Consider the following 17,257-nt stretch of genomic DNA (forward strand, 5'->3'; position numbering starts at 1 on the left):
CCTCTTCCTTTTCCCCACAGATGCAGCCTGACCCGCTGAGTTACTCCAACTATTTGTGTCTATCTTCGGTATAAACCAGCATCTGCAGTTCCTTCCTACACAGTTCATTTTAGTTCAGAGATGCAGCATGGAAACAGCCTCTTCGGCCCACCGAGTCCGTGCCAACCAGAGATCACCAGTACACTATCCTACACTCTGGGGACAATTTTCAGAAGCCAATCACCCTGCAAAATCCCACGTCTTTGAGAGTGGAACGTGAGAGGAAACTGGAGTTCCCGTTGAAAATCCAAGCTGTCACTGGGAGAACATGCAAACTAAGTATAGACAGCACCCGTAGTCAGGATTGAACCCGGGTCTCTGGTGCTGGAAGGCAGTTACTCCACCACTGCCACACCGTGTCCCTTCAGTTTCTAGTTCCTACATTTCCTCAGCATTTAACTTTGGGTGTCAGAAAGATCTGGTTAAAGCACATTGTGTTAAGGCTCATTAGAATTGGTACAGACCAGTGGGATCAAATGAGTATTTAATATGCCGCATATTTTATGTCATTTTCTTTTTACCTCACAATCCATCCATATAAGTTCATTTTGCTCAACTTCAAAAAAATCAGCATTGAGCCGTATTTTATTTTTCAAATTGCTGTTCTTCTTATCGAGTCCACACACAAGATTAGTTGTTCAGCCAGAGCTGAGCACACGTCTCGGCATCTGCATACAATGGTGTCTGTCTTGTCGCTTCTTGTGAGTGGTGGTGGAAAGATTGGTGCAAACAGGGCCGCGAAGTGAACGCTCTTTCCTTGACCCCAATTGCTGTTGATGCAGTCGGTTCTGAATGTTTCAGTTTTGTTCCACTTGTGAGCTGAAGATAGCACAGTGCTAGTGCTAGTGTTTTAGTTTAGTTCAGTTTAGAGATACAGGTGGCACGGTGGCGCAGCGGTAGAGTTGCTGTCTGACAGCGCCTACAGCACCAGAGACCCGGGCACGATCCCAACCATGGGTGTTTGTCCCTGCGGAGTTTGTACGTTCTCCCCGTGACCGCGTGGGTTTTCTCCGAGATCTTCGGTTTCCTCCCACGCTCCAAAGACGTACAGGTTTCTAGGTTATTTGGCTTGGGTTTCTATACTTGTTGTGAGTATAAATTGTGAGAGTAGGTTTGTGTTAATGTGCAGGGGTCACTTGTCGGCGCGGACTCGGTGGGCCAAAGGGCCTGTCTCTGTGCTGTATCTCTAAACCAAGTATAATTGCAGTGGAAAATGGCAGAATGGCAGCAGAAAACCTCCTGAATTAATCACAAACATCTAAATGTGTCGTGCCTTCTAGTGCTAATGCCACTGCGTTGTGATTTAACGTGAGCCCAGATGCGCCTTTGTTGATACTGTTCCCAGCGTCTACATAACATCACATTATTCCAATGAACCCAGATCAATGAAGATATATATTTTTTATCTTGCATGCTTATTTTTGGATAAAATACAGGGGGGACAATGCAATCATCGCTGCTCGATTAAACACCCCCTCCCCGAAAAACAGATGAAGAGGTTGGAGTATGGAAATAAACTGAGATTATATATTGCACGGCAGTTGGTGATCTAAACCTGTGCTCTCTGCTGTTTTAAGTGAATCAGATAAGGAATCAATGTTTCCCCTACTGTTGGCTGCATGCATAAATATAACCCGATATTACGAGCATCTATTAAAACTAAATGGCATTCTGAAAAGGAAAATAATTACATAGTGAATTGTGGACGCAGCCCAGACCATCACACACTAACCAACCTACCTTCCATTGACTCCATTTACACCTCACGCTGCCTCGGCAAGGCAAGCAGTACAATCAAGGACTTCATAACGAGAGGATTTCAGTATAGGAGTAAAGAGGTTCTTCTGCAGTCCCTGGGATGGTGGGACTGTCATATGAGGAAAGATTGAAAAGACTAGGCTTGTATTCACTGGAGTTTAGAAGGATGAGGGGGCATCTTATAGAAACATATAAAATTATAAAAGGACTGGACAAGCTAGATGAAAGAAAAATGTTCCCAATGTGGGGTGAGTCCAGAACCAGGGGCCACAGTCTTAGAATAAATGGGAGGTCATTTAAGACTGAGGTGAGAAAAAACTTTTTCACCCAGAGAGTTGTGAATTTATGGAATTTCCTGCCACAGAGGGCAGTGGAGGCCAAGTCACTGGATGGATTTCAGAGAGAGTTAGATAGAGCTCTAGGGGCTAGCAGCAGATTGTCGCTCCCTTCAGTTTCACCCCACCTACACCCCTCTGCTTCCTGGCCATGTGTGTGACCCCTCCCCTCTCCAGCTCCCCGCTCATTGCACCGGCGCGGGGGCTTTGCACTGTATTCACGTCGCGATGCTAGCAGCACAGTGCCAGTCACCGGAGACGTCAGGACCAACGGGACACCGACCCCCAGGCCCACTGCAAGCACGGAGATCCCAGAGACCCACAGCCAGCAGCAGCCCAGCCCCGCTCCAACTCCAGAGGAACACTGCAAACTGGCCGGAGACGTCAGAACCACCAGAAGCCGCTCCCCGAGCTGCGCCCCTCATCGGGACACCGACCCCCAGGCCCACTACAAGCACGGAGATCCCAGATCAGCAACTCCAGCCCAGCCCCGTTCCAACTCCAGAGGAACACGCTCCCCGTATGGGCAGAATCTGATGGTGTGCAAGGGACGTCTTGTTCTTGGGGTCGCGCAGCTTGGGCTGTGGGCGAACTGCCACTTGTCGCCGTAGCGGCCCATCGGGGAGCGGATTCCTCTGGAGTTGGAGGGGGAGGGGGGTATTGTGCTGTTTGATCGCCCCCTACTATCCCAGGGACAGGGAGACAGGACGTTCACCGAGGGCGGCCCGCAGAGGTGACAGCGGAACCTCCGGTCGGTCCTCGAAGAAAGGGGAACTAAATCCCCATCCATAAAAGAGAAGGTGAGGGTATATTGCGCGGGAGGGTTAATAATTGACAATATGCTGCTGCCTGCCCACTGAGTTAAAAAGTTCCCACGGTAGACTCGATACACAGTGTACCGTGAGTCTTGCGTGGGAACTTTCTAACTCAGCGTGCAGGCAGCAGCAGATTGTCGCTCCCTTCAATTTCACCCCACCTACACCCCTCTGCTTCCCGGCCATGTGTGTGACCCCCATCCCTCCCCCCTCCAGCTCCCCGCTCATTGCACCGGCGCGGGGGCTTTGCACTGTCTTCACATCGGCGAAGGCAGCCAGCAGGTCAGTGCAGTCACCGGAGACGTCAGCACCAATTGGACGTCGACCACCAGGCCCACCGCAAGCACGGAGATCCCAGAGACCCACAGCCAACAGCAGCCCAGCCCAGCCCCGCTCCAACTACAGAGGAACCTGGGTTGCGGATGACGGGGCGCAGCTCGGGGCGTCGTAGGGGCCCATCGGGGAGCGGGTTCCTGTTGGTCCTGACGTCTCCGGACACCTGCTATCCTCCGGGAACTGTATCGCCCTTGCAGGAGAGTGGGGTTGTTTGCAGTTGCAGAGGGAGGGGGCAAGGGCAGTACAGTTCCCAGTCTCAGCTCCAGTCCAGGGGGGTGGCCGGAGACGTCAGGACCAACGGGACAGCGACCCCCAGGCCCACTGCAAGCACGGAGATCCCAGAGACCCACAGCCAGCAGCAACTCCAGCCCAGCCCCACTCCAACTCCAGAGGAACACGTAGGGGCAGAAGCTGATGGTGTGCAAGGTGTTCTTGGGGTGGCGCAGCTCGGGCTGTGTGCGAACTGCCACTTGTCGCCGTAGCGGCCCATCGGGGAGAGGATTCCTCTGGAGTTGGATGGGGAGGGGGGTATTGTGCTGTTTGATCGCCCCCTGCTATGCCAGGGACAGGGAGACACAGCGGCTTTTTAGACTGGTGGGCAATCACTTCCAAAGTTCTGCCCACACAGTCAGTACACCTCTCCTACACTGCATTTCATACAAATATTTATTCTGCAAGAAAAAACGACATTGAAGACTCAAACTCGTGACCGAGTAACTGCCAGGATCGAGGCGCAAACTCGCGACCTAGCTCGGGGATTCAAGAATCCCCGAGCTAGGCCGCCTAAGGGCATGTAGCCCCGCTAGGGTGACATGAGTGCGAGAGGTGATTCAATGCTGCGGTCACATTTACAAATTCAGGAATTCATTCAACACACTGCATTTCATACAGACATTTATTCTGCAAGAAAAAACGGCATTGAAGACTCAAACTCGCGACCGAGGAACTGCCGGGATCAAGGTGGTGATTGGCAGTCACCGAGGTACGTTGTTGTACAGCAACGCCGTTCAATGTGATCATGGCTGATCATCCCCAATGTTCCGCCCTTTTCCTCATATCCTCTGACTCCGCTATCTTTAAGAGCCCTATCTAGCTCTCTCTTGAAAGTATCCAGAGAACCGGCCTCCGCCACCCTCTGAGGCAGAGAATTCCACAGACTCACCACTCTCTGTGAGAAAAATTGTTTCCTCGTCTCCTTTCTAAATGGCTTACTCCTTATTCTTAAACTGTGGCCCCTGGTTCTGGACTCCCCCAACATCGGGAGCATGTTTCCTGCCCCTAGCCTGTCCAAACCCTTAATAATCTTATATGTTTCAATAAGATCTCCTCTCATCCTTCTAAACTCCAGAGTATACAATTTGTACATAAAATGTGCAAAACTTTTCAAACTTGATATCACTTTAACAAAGTACTGCGGTTCTCACGGTACGAGCCAGTGTAGGATGATGCCAATGGTGTCTTTAATAATTCTTTAGTTTAGTTTAGTTTGGAGATACAGTGCGGAAACAGGCCCTTCGGCCCTCTGAGTCCTCGCCGACCAGCGATCCCCACACATTGACACTATCATCCACACACTAGGGACAATTTACAATTTTACCAAGCCAATTAACCTACAAACCTGCATGGCCTTGGAGTATGGGAGGAAACTGGGACTCGTGAGGAAAACCCACGCAGGTTGCGGGGAGAAAGTACAGACTGCGTACAGGCAGCACCCGTGGTCAGGATCGAACCGGGATCTCTGGAGGCGTAAGGCAGCTACTCTACTGCTGAGTTTGTAGCCGGCCTTTGAATTGCTGTGCTTGGGCAAATTCTGTCAATTGTAAATTGTCCCGAGTGTCTGGGGTAATGTTCGTGTCCGGGTGATCGCTGGTCGGTGCGGACCCGGTAAGCCAGAGGGTCTGTTCCACGAGATAAACCTGTCCGTGCACGGATGGGTTGATCCCTGGCTTCTGTAAGTTTTCCCAAATGTCTAGGATGGAACTAGTACACAGGTGTTCGTTGGTCGGCGCGGACTCGGTGAGCTGACCGGCCTGTTTCCATGCTCTGTCTCTAAACCCTATATAGGCCGTGTCTTCCATTAGGAGCTCATCAACACACGGGCTGCAGAATGGCAAGAAATGACTCGTATTGCCACTGGAATTATTATTATTATTTTTTTTTTATTAGAGGCATCTGGATTTAAATTGAATAGGCATATGGATGAGAAGGGAATGGAGGGTTATGGTATGAGTGCAGGCAGGTGGGACTAATGGGAAAAAAAATGTGTTCGGCACGGACTTGTAGGGCCGGGATGGCCTGTTTCCGTGCTGTAATTGTTATATGACTATATGGTTATATCTGCATATCATAGTCCAAACCAATACAGACTTTGTTTAGCGGTTACACATTAAATATCCAGGTTTGCAGGGACCCAGTTACCAAAGTAGCTGGGATCCTCCTTTATCGGTTACATATTAACATTGCCTCTAATTATTTATTTATATTTATAGATAGGAAAAATAAAGAAGGTACGAAAGAAATTAGAAAAATAGGATAAACTATCAATAATACAACTTAGGAGATCGGTCCGTAGGTCGGTGAACATAACTATTCATCTAGTCCTGGGTTCAGGCTTCAGTCCGGCCACTGGAATTATTGATGGCACCATTGGCATTTTCCTCTGTCACTATTCCTCCCCCCCTCGACTCCGTCCAAGGACCCCGACAGTCTCTTTAAGGTGAGGCAGAGGTTCACTTGCATCTCCTACAACCTCATCTACTGTATCCGCTGTTCCAGGTGTGGACTCCTGTATTTCGGCGAGACCAAGCGCGGGATCGGCAAATCGTTTCGCTGAACACCTCCACTTAGTCTGCCTGAACCTACCTGATCTCCCGTTTGTTCAGCACTTTAACTCCCCCTCCCATTCCCACACTGACCTTTCTGCCCTGGGCCTCCTCCATTGTCAGAGTGAGGCCCAGTGCAAATAGAAGGCACTCCACACAGACAGCACCTCATATTTCGCTTGTGCAGCTTGTGGTATGAGCAGTGACTTCTCTAAATTCAAGAAGCCCTTGCTTTCCCTCTCTCTCCATCCCCTCCCCCTTCCCAGATCTCCGGCTACATTTTATCTCTGTTTGCTCTGTTGTTAGCTTCTCCCAACTAACAATGATCTATTCTACATTTCCCTTGATCTCCATTCCCTTTGTCCGTTGTTCACACCTTACACTTCCTTATCTAACCACTTCCTTGCCTATGTACCGCCCACTCCCTTAGCATCAGTCTGAAGAAAGGTCTCGACCCAAAACGTCATGCAATCCTTCTCTGCAGAGATGCTGCCTGTCCCGCTGAGTTACTCCAGCATTGTGTGTCTTCTCTTCCGATTTAAACCAGCGTCTGCAGTTCTTTCCTAGGCATCTTCCTCTGTTGGGTTATTCTGTGAGCACTGCATTGCCCAGCTAAAGTGGTTCTGTAAAGATCGCTGCAGAATAAGGATGTTGCGAATCCTGCCAGGATTACGGGCATTGAACAGCTCAAAGAGCTGGCTGCAGTCGCAATGCCACCTGCAGGCTAATGGAGTGGAAACCCATTGATTCAAGGAAATGGCTGAGTTCACAAGGATCGGTGATCTGTGCCCATCGATGCCCTGCGTCACGTTTTTGCATCCCATGCGCACCCTCCGACCCACTCTGCTTGCCTGCTTTGGAGCTGCACGGAGGCGCCACGGTAGATTTGATGCTTTACAGCGCCAGTGACCCGGGTTCGATCCTCAGATTCAGATTCAGATTCAACTTTAATTGTCATTGTCAGTGTACAGTACAGAGACAAGGAAATGCAGTTAGCATCTCCCTGGAAGAGCGACATAGAATATGATTTCAATAAATAAATCTATTTACATGCATACAGTCATAGTGTTTTTCCTGTGGGAGGGGTGTCCGGGGGGGGGGGGGTGATTGGCAGTCACCGAGGTACAGTGTTGAGTAGTGCAACAGCCGCAGGGAAGAAGCTGTTCCTGGACCTGCTGGACCGGCAACGGAGAGACCTGTAGCGCCTCCCGGATGGTAGGAGGGTAAACAGTCCATGGTTGGGGCGAGAGCAGTCCTTGGCGATACTGAGCGCCCTCCGCAGACATCGCTTGCTTTGGACAGACTCAATGGAGGGGAGCGAGGAACCGGTGATGCGTTGGGCAATTTTCACCACCCTCTGCAATGCTTTCCGGTCGGAGACAGAGCAGTTGCCATACCATACCGTGACACAGCATTCAACACCATTATACCCTCTAAACTGATCACCAAACTCGGTGACCTGGGCATCGACCCCTCCCTCTGCAACTGGATACTGGACTTTCTAGCCAACAGACCCCAGTCTGTGAGGTTAGACAAGCACACCTCTTCAACCCTCACCCTGAACACCGGGGTTCCACAGGGCTGTGTGCTGAGCCCCCTCCTCTACTCCCTCTTCACCTATGACTGCACACCTGTACATGGTACTAACACCATCATCAAGTATGCAGATGATATAACGGTGATTGGCTTCATCAGCAACAACGATGAGTCGGCCTATAGGGAGGAGTTCCAGCTCCTAGCAGCATGGTGCGCTGACAACAACCTGGCTCTTAACTCCAAGAAGACCAAGGAGCTCATTGTAGACTTCAGGAAGTCTAGGGGCGGCACGTACACCCCCATCCACATTAACGGGACGGAGGTGGAACGTGTTTCCAGCTTCAGGTTCCTGGGGGTCAACATCTCCGATGACCTCTCTTGGACCCACAATACCTCAACTCTGGTCAAGAAGGCTCACCAGCGTCTCTTCTTCCTGAGGAGGCTGAAGAAGGTCTATCTGTCTCCTCAGATTCTGGTGAACCTCTACCGCTGCACCATCGAGAGCATGGTGACTATGGGGTGCTTGTCGGTGCGGTGTTTGTACGTTCTCCACTTGACCTGCATGAGTTTTCTCTGGGTGTCCAGTTCCGTTCAGAGATACCACGCGGAAACAGGCCCTTTGGCCCACTGAGTCCGCGCAGACCAGCCATCCCAGCTCATTAACACGACCCTACACATACTAGGGACAATTTACACTTGCACCAAGCCAATTAACCTATAGACCTGTACGTCTTTGGAGCGTGGGATGAAACCGAAGATCTTGGAGAAAACCCACGCTGGCCACGGGGAGAACGTACATACTCCGCATAGACAGCACCAATGGTCGGGATCGAACCAGGCTCTCCAGCGCTGCAAGCACTGTAAGGCAGCAACTCTACCGCTGCACCACAGTGCTGCTGCGGTTTCCTCCCACAGACAGGCAGGTTTGTATGTTAATTGCCTTCTGTAAATTGTTCCAAGTGTAGTTCTATTATACGGGGTGATCATTGTCGGCATGGACTCATTGGGCCGAAGGGCCTGTTTCCACGATGTATCACCACATTGGCTGCATGGAGTTTGTATGTTCTCTCATGACCAGCGTGGGTTTTCCCCGGGTGCTCCGATTTCCTCCCACACTCCAAAGACGTACAGGTTTGTAGGTCAATTCGCTAATGTAAATTGTCCCTGATGTGTGTAGGATAGACACTCGCTTGTCCTCTGAAACAGGCCTCACATGGGCAAATGGGCCTGCTTCCATCCTGTATCACTTCAGAAAGGCCTGAATAGAGCGGGTGTGGAGAGGATGTTACCTTTCGAAAGGAGATGAGGAGGAATTTCAAGTTCTGAGCCCCCAAGACCTTGAGTTTGATTATATCTGCTGATCCATATCTGTTACTGCCAAATGATCTTTGTCTCGTGTGGGACCTAACATGGCTTGCTTTGGGAAAAATGTAAGAAATGCATACACAAAGGATGCTGAGCTCCGATCATGATCCTGGCTTTAGTTTGGAGATTACAGCATAAAAACAGGCCCACCCGACCCAACCTTCGGCCCACCTCCACGCAGGTCACGGGGAGAACGTACAAACTCCATACAGATAGTGCCCATAGTCGGGATGGAACCCGCTGCTGTGGCGCTGAAAGTGCTGTAAGGCAACAACTCCACCGCTGCAGCCCTGTTAACAGCTGACCACCCGCCTTCCTTACATCATGCACGCTTCTTCTCAAAACCCTTGCACGCTCCTTATCCATCATCTTAGTTTGACATCCATCACCGCTGGAGCAGACGGTTCCTGCAGTTAAGTGCTGGAAGATGAAAGCTGTCAGCTTCCCTCCCTTTCAAAAAACTCCAATCCGTAAGTGACACCATCCCTCTCCCTGGCAACCGTCTGAAATCGAACCTGAGTCTTTATAATGATGTTGTCATTTTTGACCTTGAATTATCTGTTGCCGCTAGTATCCATCACTAAGATGTCTTGTTTCCACCTAAGTAGCAAAGCCTGACTGCCCCTTCCTCTGCTCATCTCCTGCTGAAAGCCTTGGTTACCTCTTGGCTTGATGTTCAACACTGTTCTGCCTGGCAGCGCGCATTCTACTCCCTGTAGACCTGAGGACGTAACTCTGTGGCTTGTGCCTACTGTGTCTCAGCTTGCACCGAGCCCTGTTCATTCCCTGGCACTGGATATTCAGTGGATATTTACAAGGCAGAGATAGAGAAAATACTTGAACCAAACGGCTTTCATGGGTTACAGGGAAAAAGCAGGAAAAAAGGGATTAGGAGGCAAAAATTAGCCATGATTGAATGGGAGAGTAGATTTGATGGGTCAAATAGCCTATTTCTACGTACTTCTAATTCTACTTGAACTTGTGAACTGTGTTTGCTGTTTGATCTACACTAGTTTAGTTTAGTTGGCATGGGTTTTCTCCGAGATCTTTGGTTTCCCACACTCCAAACACGTACAGGTTTGCAGGTTAATTGGCTTGGTATAAAATGTAAAATTGTCCCTAGTGTGTGTGTGTAGGATAGTGTTAATGTACAGGGATCGCTAGTCGGCATGCACTTGCTGGGCTGAAGGGCCTGTTTCCGTGCTGTACCTCCAAACCAAAAACTGTTATTTGTTGTGAGTTATATAATTAAATTTTATTACCTATATTTGATACCTGTTTAAAAAGTATGTCCCCACTGAAGGCTAGAGACACAAGAAGTGTGGCGCAGTGGCGCAGTGGTAGAGTTGCTGCCTTACAGCGCCAGAGACCCGGGTTCAATCCTGACAACGGGTGCTGTCTTTACGGAGTTTGCACGTTCTCTCCGTGACCCCCGTGTGTTTTCTCCGAAATCTTCAGTTTCCCCCCACACACCAAAGACGTACGGGTTTGTAGGTTAATTGGCTTGGTATAACATGTAAAATTGTGCCTAGAGTGTGTGTGTGTGGGATTGGGTTAGTGTGCGGGGATCGCTGGTCGGCGTGGACTCGGTGGGCCGAACGGCCTGTTTCCACGCTGCATCTCTAAACTAAACTCAACTAAACTAAATTGCAGGGCCCAGTACCGGATGAGATGTATGTTTTATTTTAAACAAAATCCCTCTGGCTTCACACTGTCTCGTTGCATTAATGCAAGTTGTGCGCTGGTTGTTGCTTTCTCTGAGAGTTATTAATTTCTGAATGTATATTTCTCCCCCGGGATGGTTGCAAGTTCGATCAAGATAGAAGTACAAAGACAATGCTGAATCCCTGCGGTGTCAGCCCTGTAGGTTCCATTTCATAGGCAAGCAAGCTAGATAAACTCCGACCGAATTGCAAGATTACGTAATATAAAGCTAGCATATGCTTTACGATCTGATAGCAAGCAGCATATAAAATTCTTCAGGGACTGGACAGGCTAGATGCAGGAAAAATGTTCCCGATATTGGGGGAACTCCAGAACCAGGGGTCACAGTTTCAGAATAAGGGGTAAACCATTTAGGACTGAGATGAGGAAAAACTTTTTCACCCAGTGAGTTGTGAATCTGTGGAATTCTCTGCCACAGAACGGAGTAGAGGCCAATTCACTGGATGTTTGCAAGAGATAGATAGATAGATATAGCTCAGGGCTAACAAAATGAAAGGAAATCTGGAGAAATCAGGAACGGGGTACTGATTTTTTTTGTTCAGCCATGATCATAATGAATGGCGGTGCTGGCTCAAAGGGCCGAATGCACCTATTGTCTATGTTTCTGTGTTTCTGTTAGTTTAGTTTAGAGATACAGCGCGTAAAACAGGCCCTTCGGCCCACTGAGTCAGCGATCCCCGCACACGAGCACCATCCGACACACACTAGGGACAATTTACATTTTTACCGAGCCAATTAAACCTACACACTTGTACATCTTTGTAGTGTGGAAGAAAACCGGATCATCTGGGAGAAAAAACTTGCAGTTACGGGGAGAACGTACAAACTCCATACAGGCAGCACCCCGCCGTCAAGATCAAACCGGGGTCTCTGGCGCTACTAAGGCAGCAACTCTACCGCTGCACCGCCGTGCCGTGCCCGAAGCTGCTCGATTCAGTATTGGACATATATTCAGGAGGTGCAGAAGTGACTACACAGGCAGACTTCCAGGTTCACAGAGAGTTTCTTCCCAACTTACATCAGGCAACTGATGCACCCTACCACCAATTTGAGAGCGATCCTCCACTACTATTTAATAACCATATAACAATTACAGCACTGAAAGCAACTCATTGGCAGTGTACAGTCCTCCCCCATTATTACGGGCCTCTTTACAGCGGACTTTGGTTGTAGCGGACAAAATCTGTGGTAACCAAGGTGTCCAATTACAAATGACCGGGTGACCACAGGATCACACGTAAAAAGTTGGCTTCTTGAGTTGGTTGCAAAAAGTCCAGGCACCCTTTAGCCTGTTAAAGTCTTTCCAATTATCGGCATGTCCTCGTCTGCTTGTTCAACAACTTAACGTTTGTATTAAAAATAGTGACAGCAAGAAGAATAAAAAGCAGTTTCTTTGACTCCCCAGGTGCGATTCATAACTCCAGGCAGAAATTGAGAATGACGGGCGCAAGGTATCTGGAAATTATGGGGGCGCACACTATAATTTTCTGCGGATTTAAATGAATGGTTTGTGGATCATCATTTCATCGCCCTGGTTTTGATATGAGGTTGGGGGGGGGGGGGGGGGGGGGGGGACAACATTGAGTGCACTGCTGACGTTTAACAGCATTTTCTTTGACTGATAATTGAGTGTGTTTTAATGGAAGGTGTTCTTTTCCAATTTCAGATTCATATCAAGTAGAGATTGAAAGAAAATGATTTCCTGGCCATGGTGGCTGATTGTTGGACTCAAACTCGTTACCCTGGCAACGCTGAATTTTGCCCAGGATCCTGAAGGTGAGATAATTAAACATCAAATAGGCAAGGGAAATGAGACCATTCGGAGGCTGGAGTTCTATTAAATGTCTTAAACTTTGAATATTTGTGTTTGCCAGGAATTACTTTTGCCAAATTTCGACATGGCACCGATCTCTTTTCAATCAGATTTCTCAGTTCATTGCCTTTGCAACGTTTTGAGTAAAATTTTATTTCTCTTTCGAAAACTTGTTTTTAGTTATAATCTTTAATTTTGCACTCATTTTGTTTGTGCTGCGAATTGGCTTGTTTTCGAAGTGAGAATCGTACGAATTATGCAGCAGGTGATTGTACTGTCAGAATAGTCAACAAGGTGAAGGAGACAAAGAAAGATTTTATTTTTTAATAAGAGTTAAAATAGCGAAAAAAACAGGAGCATATTACAAATAAAAAATGAATTTGTATTTTTAGGAGAAAAATGAATTATTTGTTTGTATTCACCAGAGGAAGTGAAGGTTAGCTAATGTTGACTACTTTTATTCTGCTTTTAGACGAGTTAAACTTTGATTTTTATATTGAACCACTTGAGTTGCTATGAGAGCAGTGCAGCATCATTAACCCTGTCGAAGAGGGAAGAGTATAAAATGGACACAGCAGGATTTTTACCACAGATTTCTAACTGTACAAGCTCTGTATAAACCTCCATATTGAATGACGGAATAATCCACTGAATGTTAAAAACGTAATTAAATCAAAGCTGGTTGTATCAAAGATGAATAACCTCTTAATTCTAATTGGAATTAATCTTCATCTCTGCCTATATACAGATGGTTTTAACAGTTTTAATGTTATCTTTAACATTTTGATTTAGTTTTCTCAACTTTGTGAGATGGTTCACCGTGCCTGCTTTTCCACAGACTATCTCTTTCCTCTTACTTTTCTAAATGCTGTGCTCTGCTGGAAGTATAGAAAATATAGCATATTCTGTTTTTATGATCACGTTGCTGCCAGTTCATTAGCATCTAACCGAACTCTGCATGCTGCTTTCTTTTTCTAGACGATTTCTTTGATGACCATGGTACGTTACAATCTTTCCTTCTGCCTTTGATCATGATGTGTAACTCCAGTACTGTTTAGACTTGAACTGCCTTCACCATGCATTCGTTGTATAAATGGGCGTGCTTTTTAAAACTCTAATTCTCGCTGCTCCCAAATTCGAATCGATTTCCAGCATTCAGCGTTCTGCAGGTTTAAGTGTAATGGTATTCTCAAAACTTTAAAAGAAAATTGTTTGTGATGATTTAATAGTTGTTCCAAAATATATTAATATATTGAAACTCAAATGAATCTGCATAATTCATACAAAGATTGGCTTGTGCATGTTTGCTCATAAAAATAAGGGCAGATATCTGCTTTTTAGTCAATTCAATGTTGTCATTTTGCATAATAACAGTCAGTTCAGATCTCTGTGTGGGAAGGAACTGTAGATGCTGGTTTAAACAAAAGATAGACAAAAATTGCTGGAGTAACTCAGTGGGACAGGCTGCATCTCCGGAGAGAAGAAAATGGTGACGTTTCAGATTGAGACCCTTCAACTTTCCTTCTCTCCAGAGATGTTGCTGTGCCGCTGAGTTGCTCCAGTATTTGGTGTCTTATCTTCGATGTAAACCAGCACCTGCACTTCCTTCCTACACAAATCATTTTGTGGAACGAGATATCCAAGATTTGGCCAATTATTGGTGTAAATATGCGTGTTTTTGTAAATGTATATTTAATATTAGAGTTACATTGAAAGTCAGTCACTCTCGCTGCAAAGATGAAAGGGCAAAAATGATTTATGGAATCTAGTTCAATTGCCCCTGATGCCACATTTCTTTGGGAAATCATGTTAGTTCAGTTCAGTTTAGTTAGGGGTGCAGTTAGGGGACCCTTGTGCAGACTGAAGAAACAGCGTGCATTTCCTCTACAAATGTTGTCTTAACTGGCTGAGGTCCTCCTGCATAAGACATAGGAACTGCATAAAACATGAGTATAGAGGTTGGGAGGTCATGTTGCAGTTGTATAAGTCGTTGGTGAGGCCGCATTTAGAGTATTTATGGTCAGTTCCGGGCCCTACGTGTTTATAGGAAAGATGTTGTCGAGCTGGAAAGAGTACAGAGAAGATTCACAAGGATGTTGTCAAGGCTAGAGGGCCTGAGCTATAGGGAGATGTGGAACAGGTTGGTGATCTTATTGAGGTATATAACACCATGGGAGGAATAGACTGGGTAGATGCACAGAGTCTCTTGACCAGAGTAGGGGAATCGAGGACCAGAGGACAAAGGCTCAAGGTGAAGGGGAAAAGATTCAACAGGAATCCGAGGGGTAACTTTTTCACACAAAGGGTGGTGGGTGTATGGAACAAACTGCCAGAGGAGGTGGTTGATGCAGGGACTATCCCAACATTTACTAAACAGTAAGACAGATACATGGGTAGGACAATTTTGGAGGGATATGGGCTAAACTCGAGCAGGTAGGCTGTGAGATGTTGGGCCGAAGGGCCTGTTTCCACGCTGTATCATTCTATGACTCTACAACAGCATTTGGCCATTTAACCCGTTGACTTTACTCTGCTGGTTCATCTTCCTTTCTCAACCCCATTCTCTTGATATCCCCCCGTAACCTTTGACGCTCTTACTAATCAAGAACCTATCAATCTCCGCTTTAAAAATACACAACCAATATCTTGAATTCCACCCTCTGGCTAAAGAAATCCCTCCTCATCTCCATTCTAGAGGCACGTCCTTTTATTCTGTGACTGCGACCTCTGGTTCTAGACTCTCCCATTTCTGGAAACATCCTAGCCACGTCCACTCTATCTCGGCCTTTCAAGCAAAGTACTTGGTGATTTGCTCTTCAAAACCCAGTTCAATTGCTTCTATTCTCCCGAACCCAGGTACTAATGAGGGCTTCAATGAAACAAATCCATGGAAAACTGGAATTATATAGTTAAATTGTCAAACGACCAAAGGTGACCACTTAATATAATAATATAATAATATAATAATAATCTTATTTATATAGCACATTTTCAGTCAACTTGCATTGACCCCAAAGTGCTTCACATAATTACATAACATTACACACAGGCAAAGGTGGGTGAAGTGTCTTGCCCCAAGGACACAACGACAGTATGCACTCCAAGCGGGATTTGAACCGGCTACCTTCCGGTTGCCAGCCAAAATCTTAGCCCATTGCGCCATCTGTCGTCCCTCATACATCATATCTGCTTTGGCACTTGCTGTTCACCCAACAAAAACTAGAATCTGGGTTTGTGTAGGAAGGAACTGCAGATGCTGGACATGATATCGACACAAGACCGCACCGAAGATAGACACAAAAAGCTGGAGTAACTCAGCGGGTCAGGCAGCATCTCTGAAGAACGCTAAAGAAGGGCCTCGACCCGAGACATCATCTCTTCATTTTCTCCAGAAATGCTGCCTGGCCCGCTGAGTAAAGGGCCTGTCCCACTTAGGCGACTTTTTAGGCGAGTGCAGGAGACTCTGCGCTCGCCACATGGTCGCCACATGTTCGCTGGTGGCCTCTGGTGAGTCTCATACACGGTCGCGAGGAGTTCCCGCATTCTGGGAACTAGTCGCGGCCTCAGTATGGTCGCCACAAATGATTCAACATTTGTCGACATGGAGGAAATCGATAATCCTGTAGTCGTAGGTGCAGTTGTAGTAGGGTCGCCGTGTAGTTGTAAGTAGTCGAGGTAGTCGTAGGTAGTTTTAGTTAATCGCCTCTGCGGACCGGGCCCTTCTCCCCCCCCCCTCCCCCCCTCTTTTAAAGGACTTACCGTACACTGTGCTAGCCCTCTTAACCTTCCTGTTCATCACGGCTTGTGTCTGTATCACCTTTTTTTTTTATTATTCAAAAAATGTATTCAACTATTTAAAAAATGATATTACACTACAATAAAACAAACCAGAACCCACCACCATCATACAATACAAACAAATATCCTTAATAAAGTACTATACAACTATGTTGCAATCCTTATTGAGGATGCATTCGACACCCTCCGGAGCCCAGCAGTCCTGGAACTCCTCCAGGGTGCCCGTGGACAGGGCGTATTCCATTTCTAACCCCACCCGGGCACGGACGTAACCCCAGAAAGTGTCTGTATCACCTTGGCTTTGCACCGTGTGAATTTCAGACAGCGCTCCCCCACTTTCCCTGGCCCCCACCTTTGCGATGTGTGTTTGTGTATGTGTGTTCCACTCTGACAATCGCCATTCCAGTTCGCGGTCTTTCAGGTGAGTGCCGCGTACACGGCTGTCGATGGCAGTCCGATGAAAAATCGCATAAGTGGGACAGGCCCTTTACTCCTGTTTTTTGTGTCTACAATCTGGGTTTGTCTAGTCAGGCAGCTCTGGCATTAAAATTCTCCCCCTCGTTTTCAGAGACATGCACTGTCTCTCTGCTCACAGTCCCCATAACCTCCTTGCCCTGCAAGCTTCTGAGATACCTGTGTTCTGACTACTGGCCCATTGCACATCCTTGATTTTAATCACTCCGCCAGCACTGCTGTGCCTCCGTTCAGCTCTCCAGGGTTTAATTTACTGCAGTCTTGGTGTAAATCTTCCCACCTCTCTCCCTCTATCCTCTCCTCTTTGGACTGAACCTTTGATCATCTGCTCTGATATCGTCTTGTACGAGATTCAGTGTCGAGTAACACTCCAGTGAAGTGCCTTTGGTTGGTCAATTATGTGAGTGAAATATATTCTGTAAAACCAGGCTATTTTCACAA

At 47.3% G+C, this 17,257-nt stretch overlaps 1 protein-coding gene across 1 annotated transcript in view; it reads left to right on the forward strand.

The window, feature by feature from the left end:
• Positions 1-17,257, forward strand: part of pcdh15b (protocadherin-related 15b) — a 1,024,406-nt gene that overhangs the window by 498,218 nt on the left and 508,931 nt on the right. Inside the window, 1 exon segment of the mRNA XM_055647246.1 lies at positions 12,398-12,507. Within this exon segment, the coding sequence (XP_055503221.1) occupies positions 12,426-12,507 (82 nt within the window). The 5' untranslated portion in view covers positions 12,398-12,425.

Source organism: Leucoraja erinacea, chromosome 15 (assembly GCF_028641065.1).
Source record: "Leucoraja erinacea ecotype New England chromosome 15, Leri_hhj_1, whole genome shotgun sequence".
NCBI classification, from domain to species: Eukaryota; Metazoa; Chordata; class Chondrichthyes; order Rajiformes; family Rajidae; genus Leucoraja; species Leucoraja erinaceus.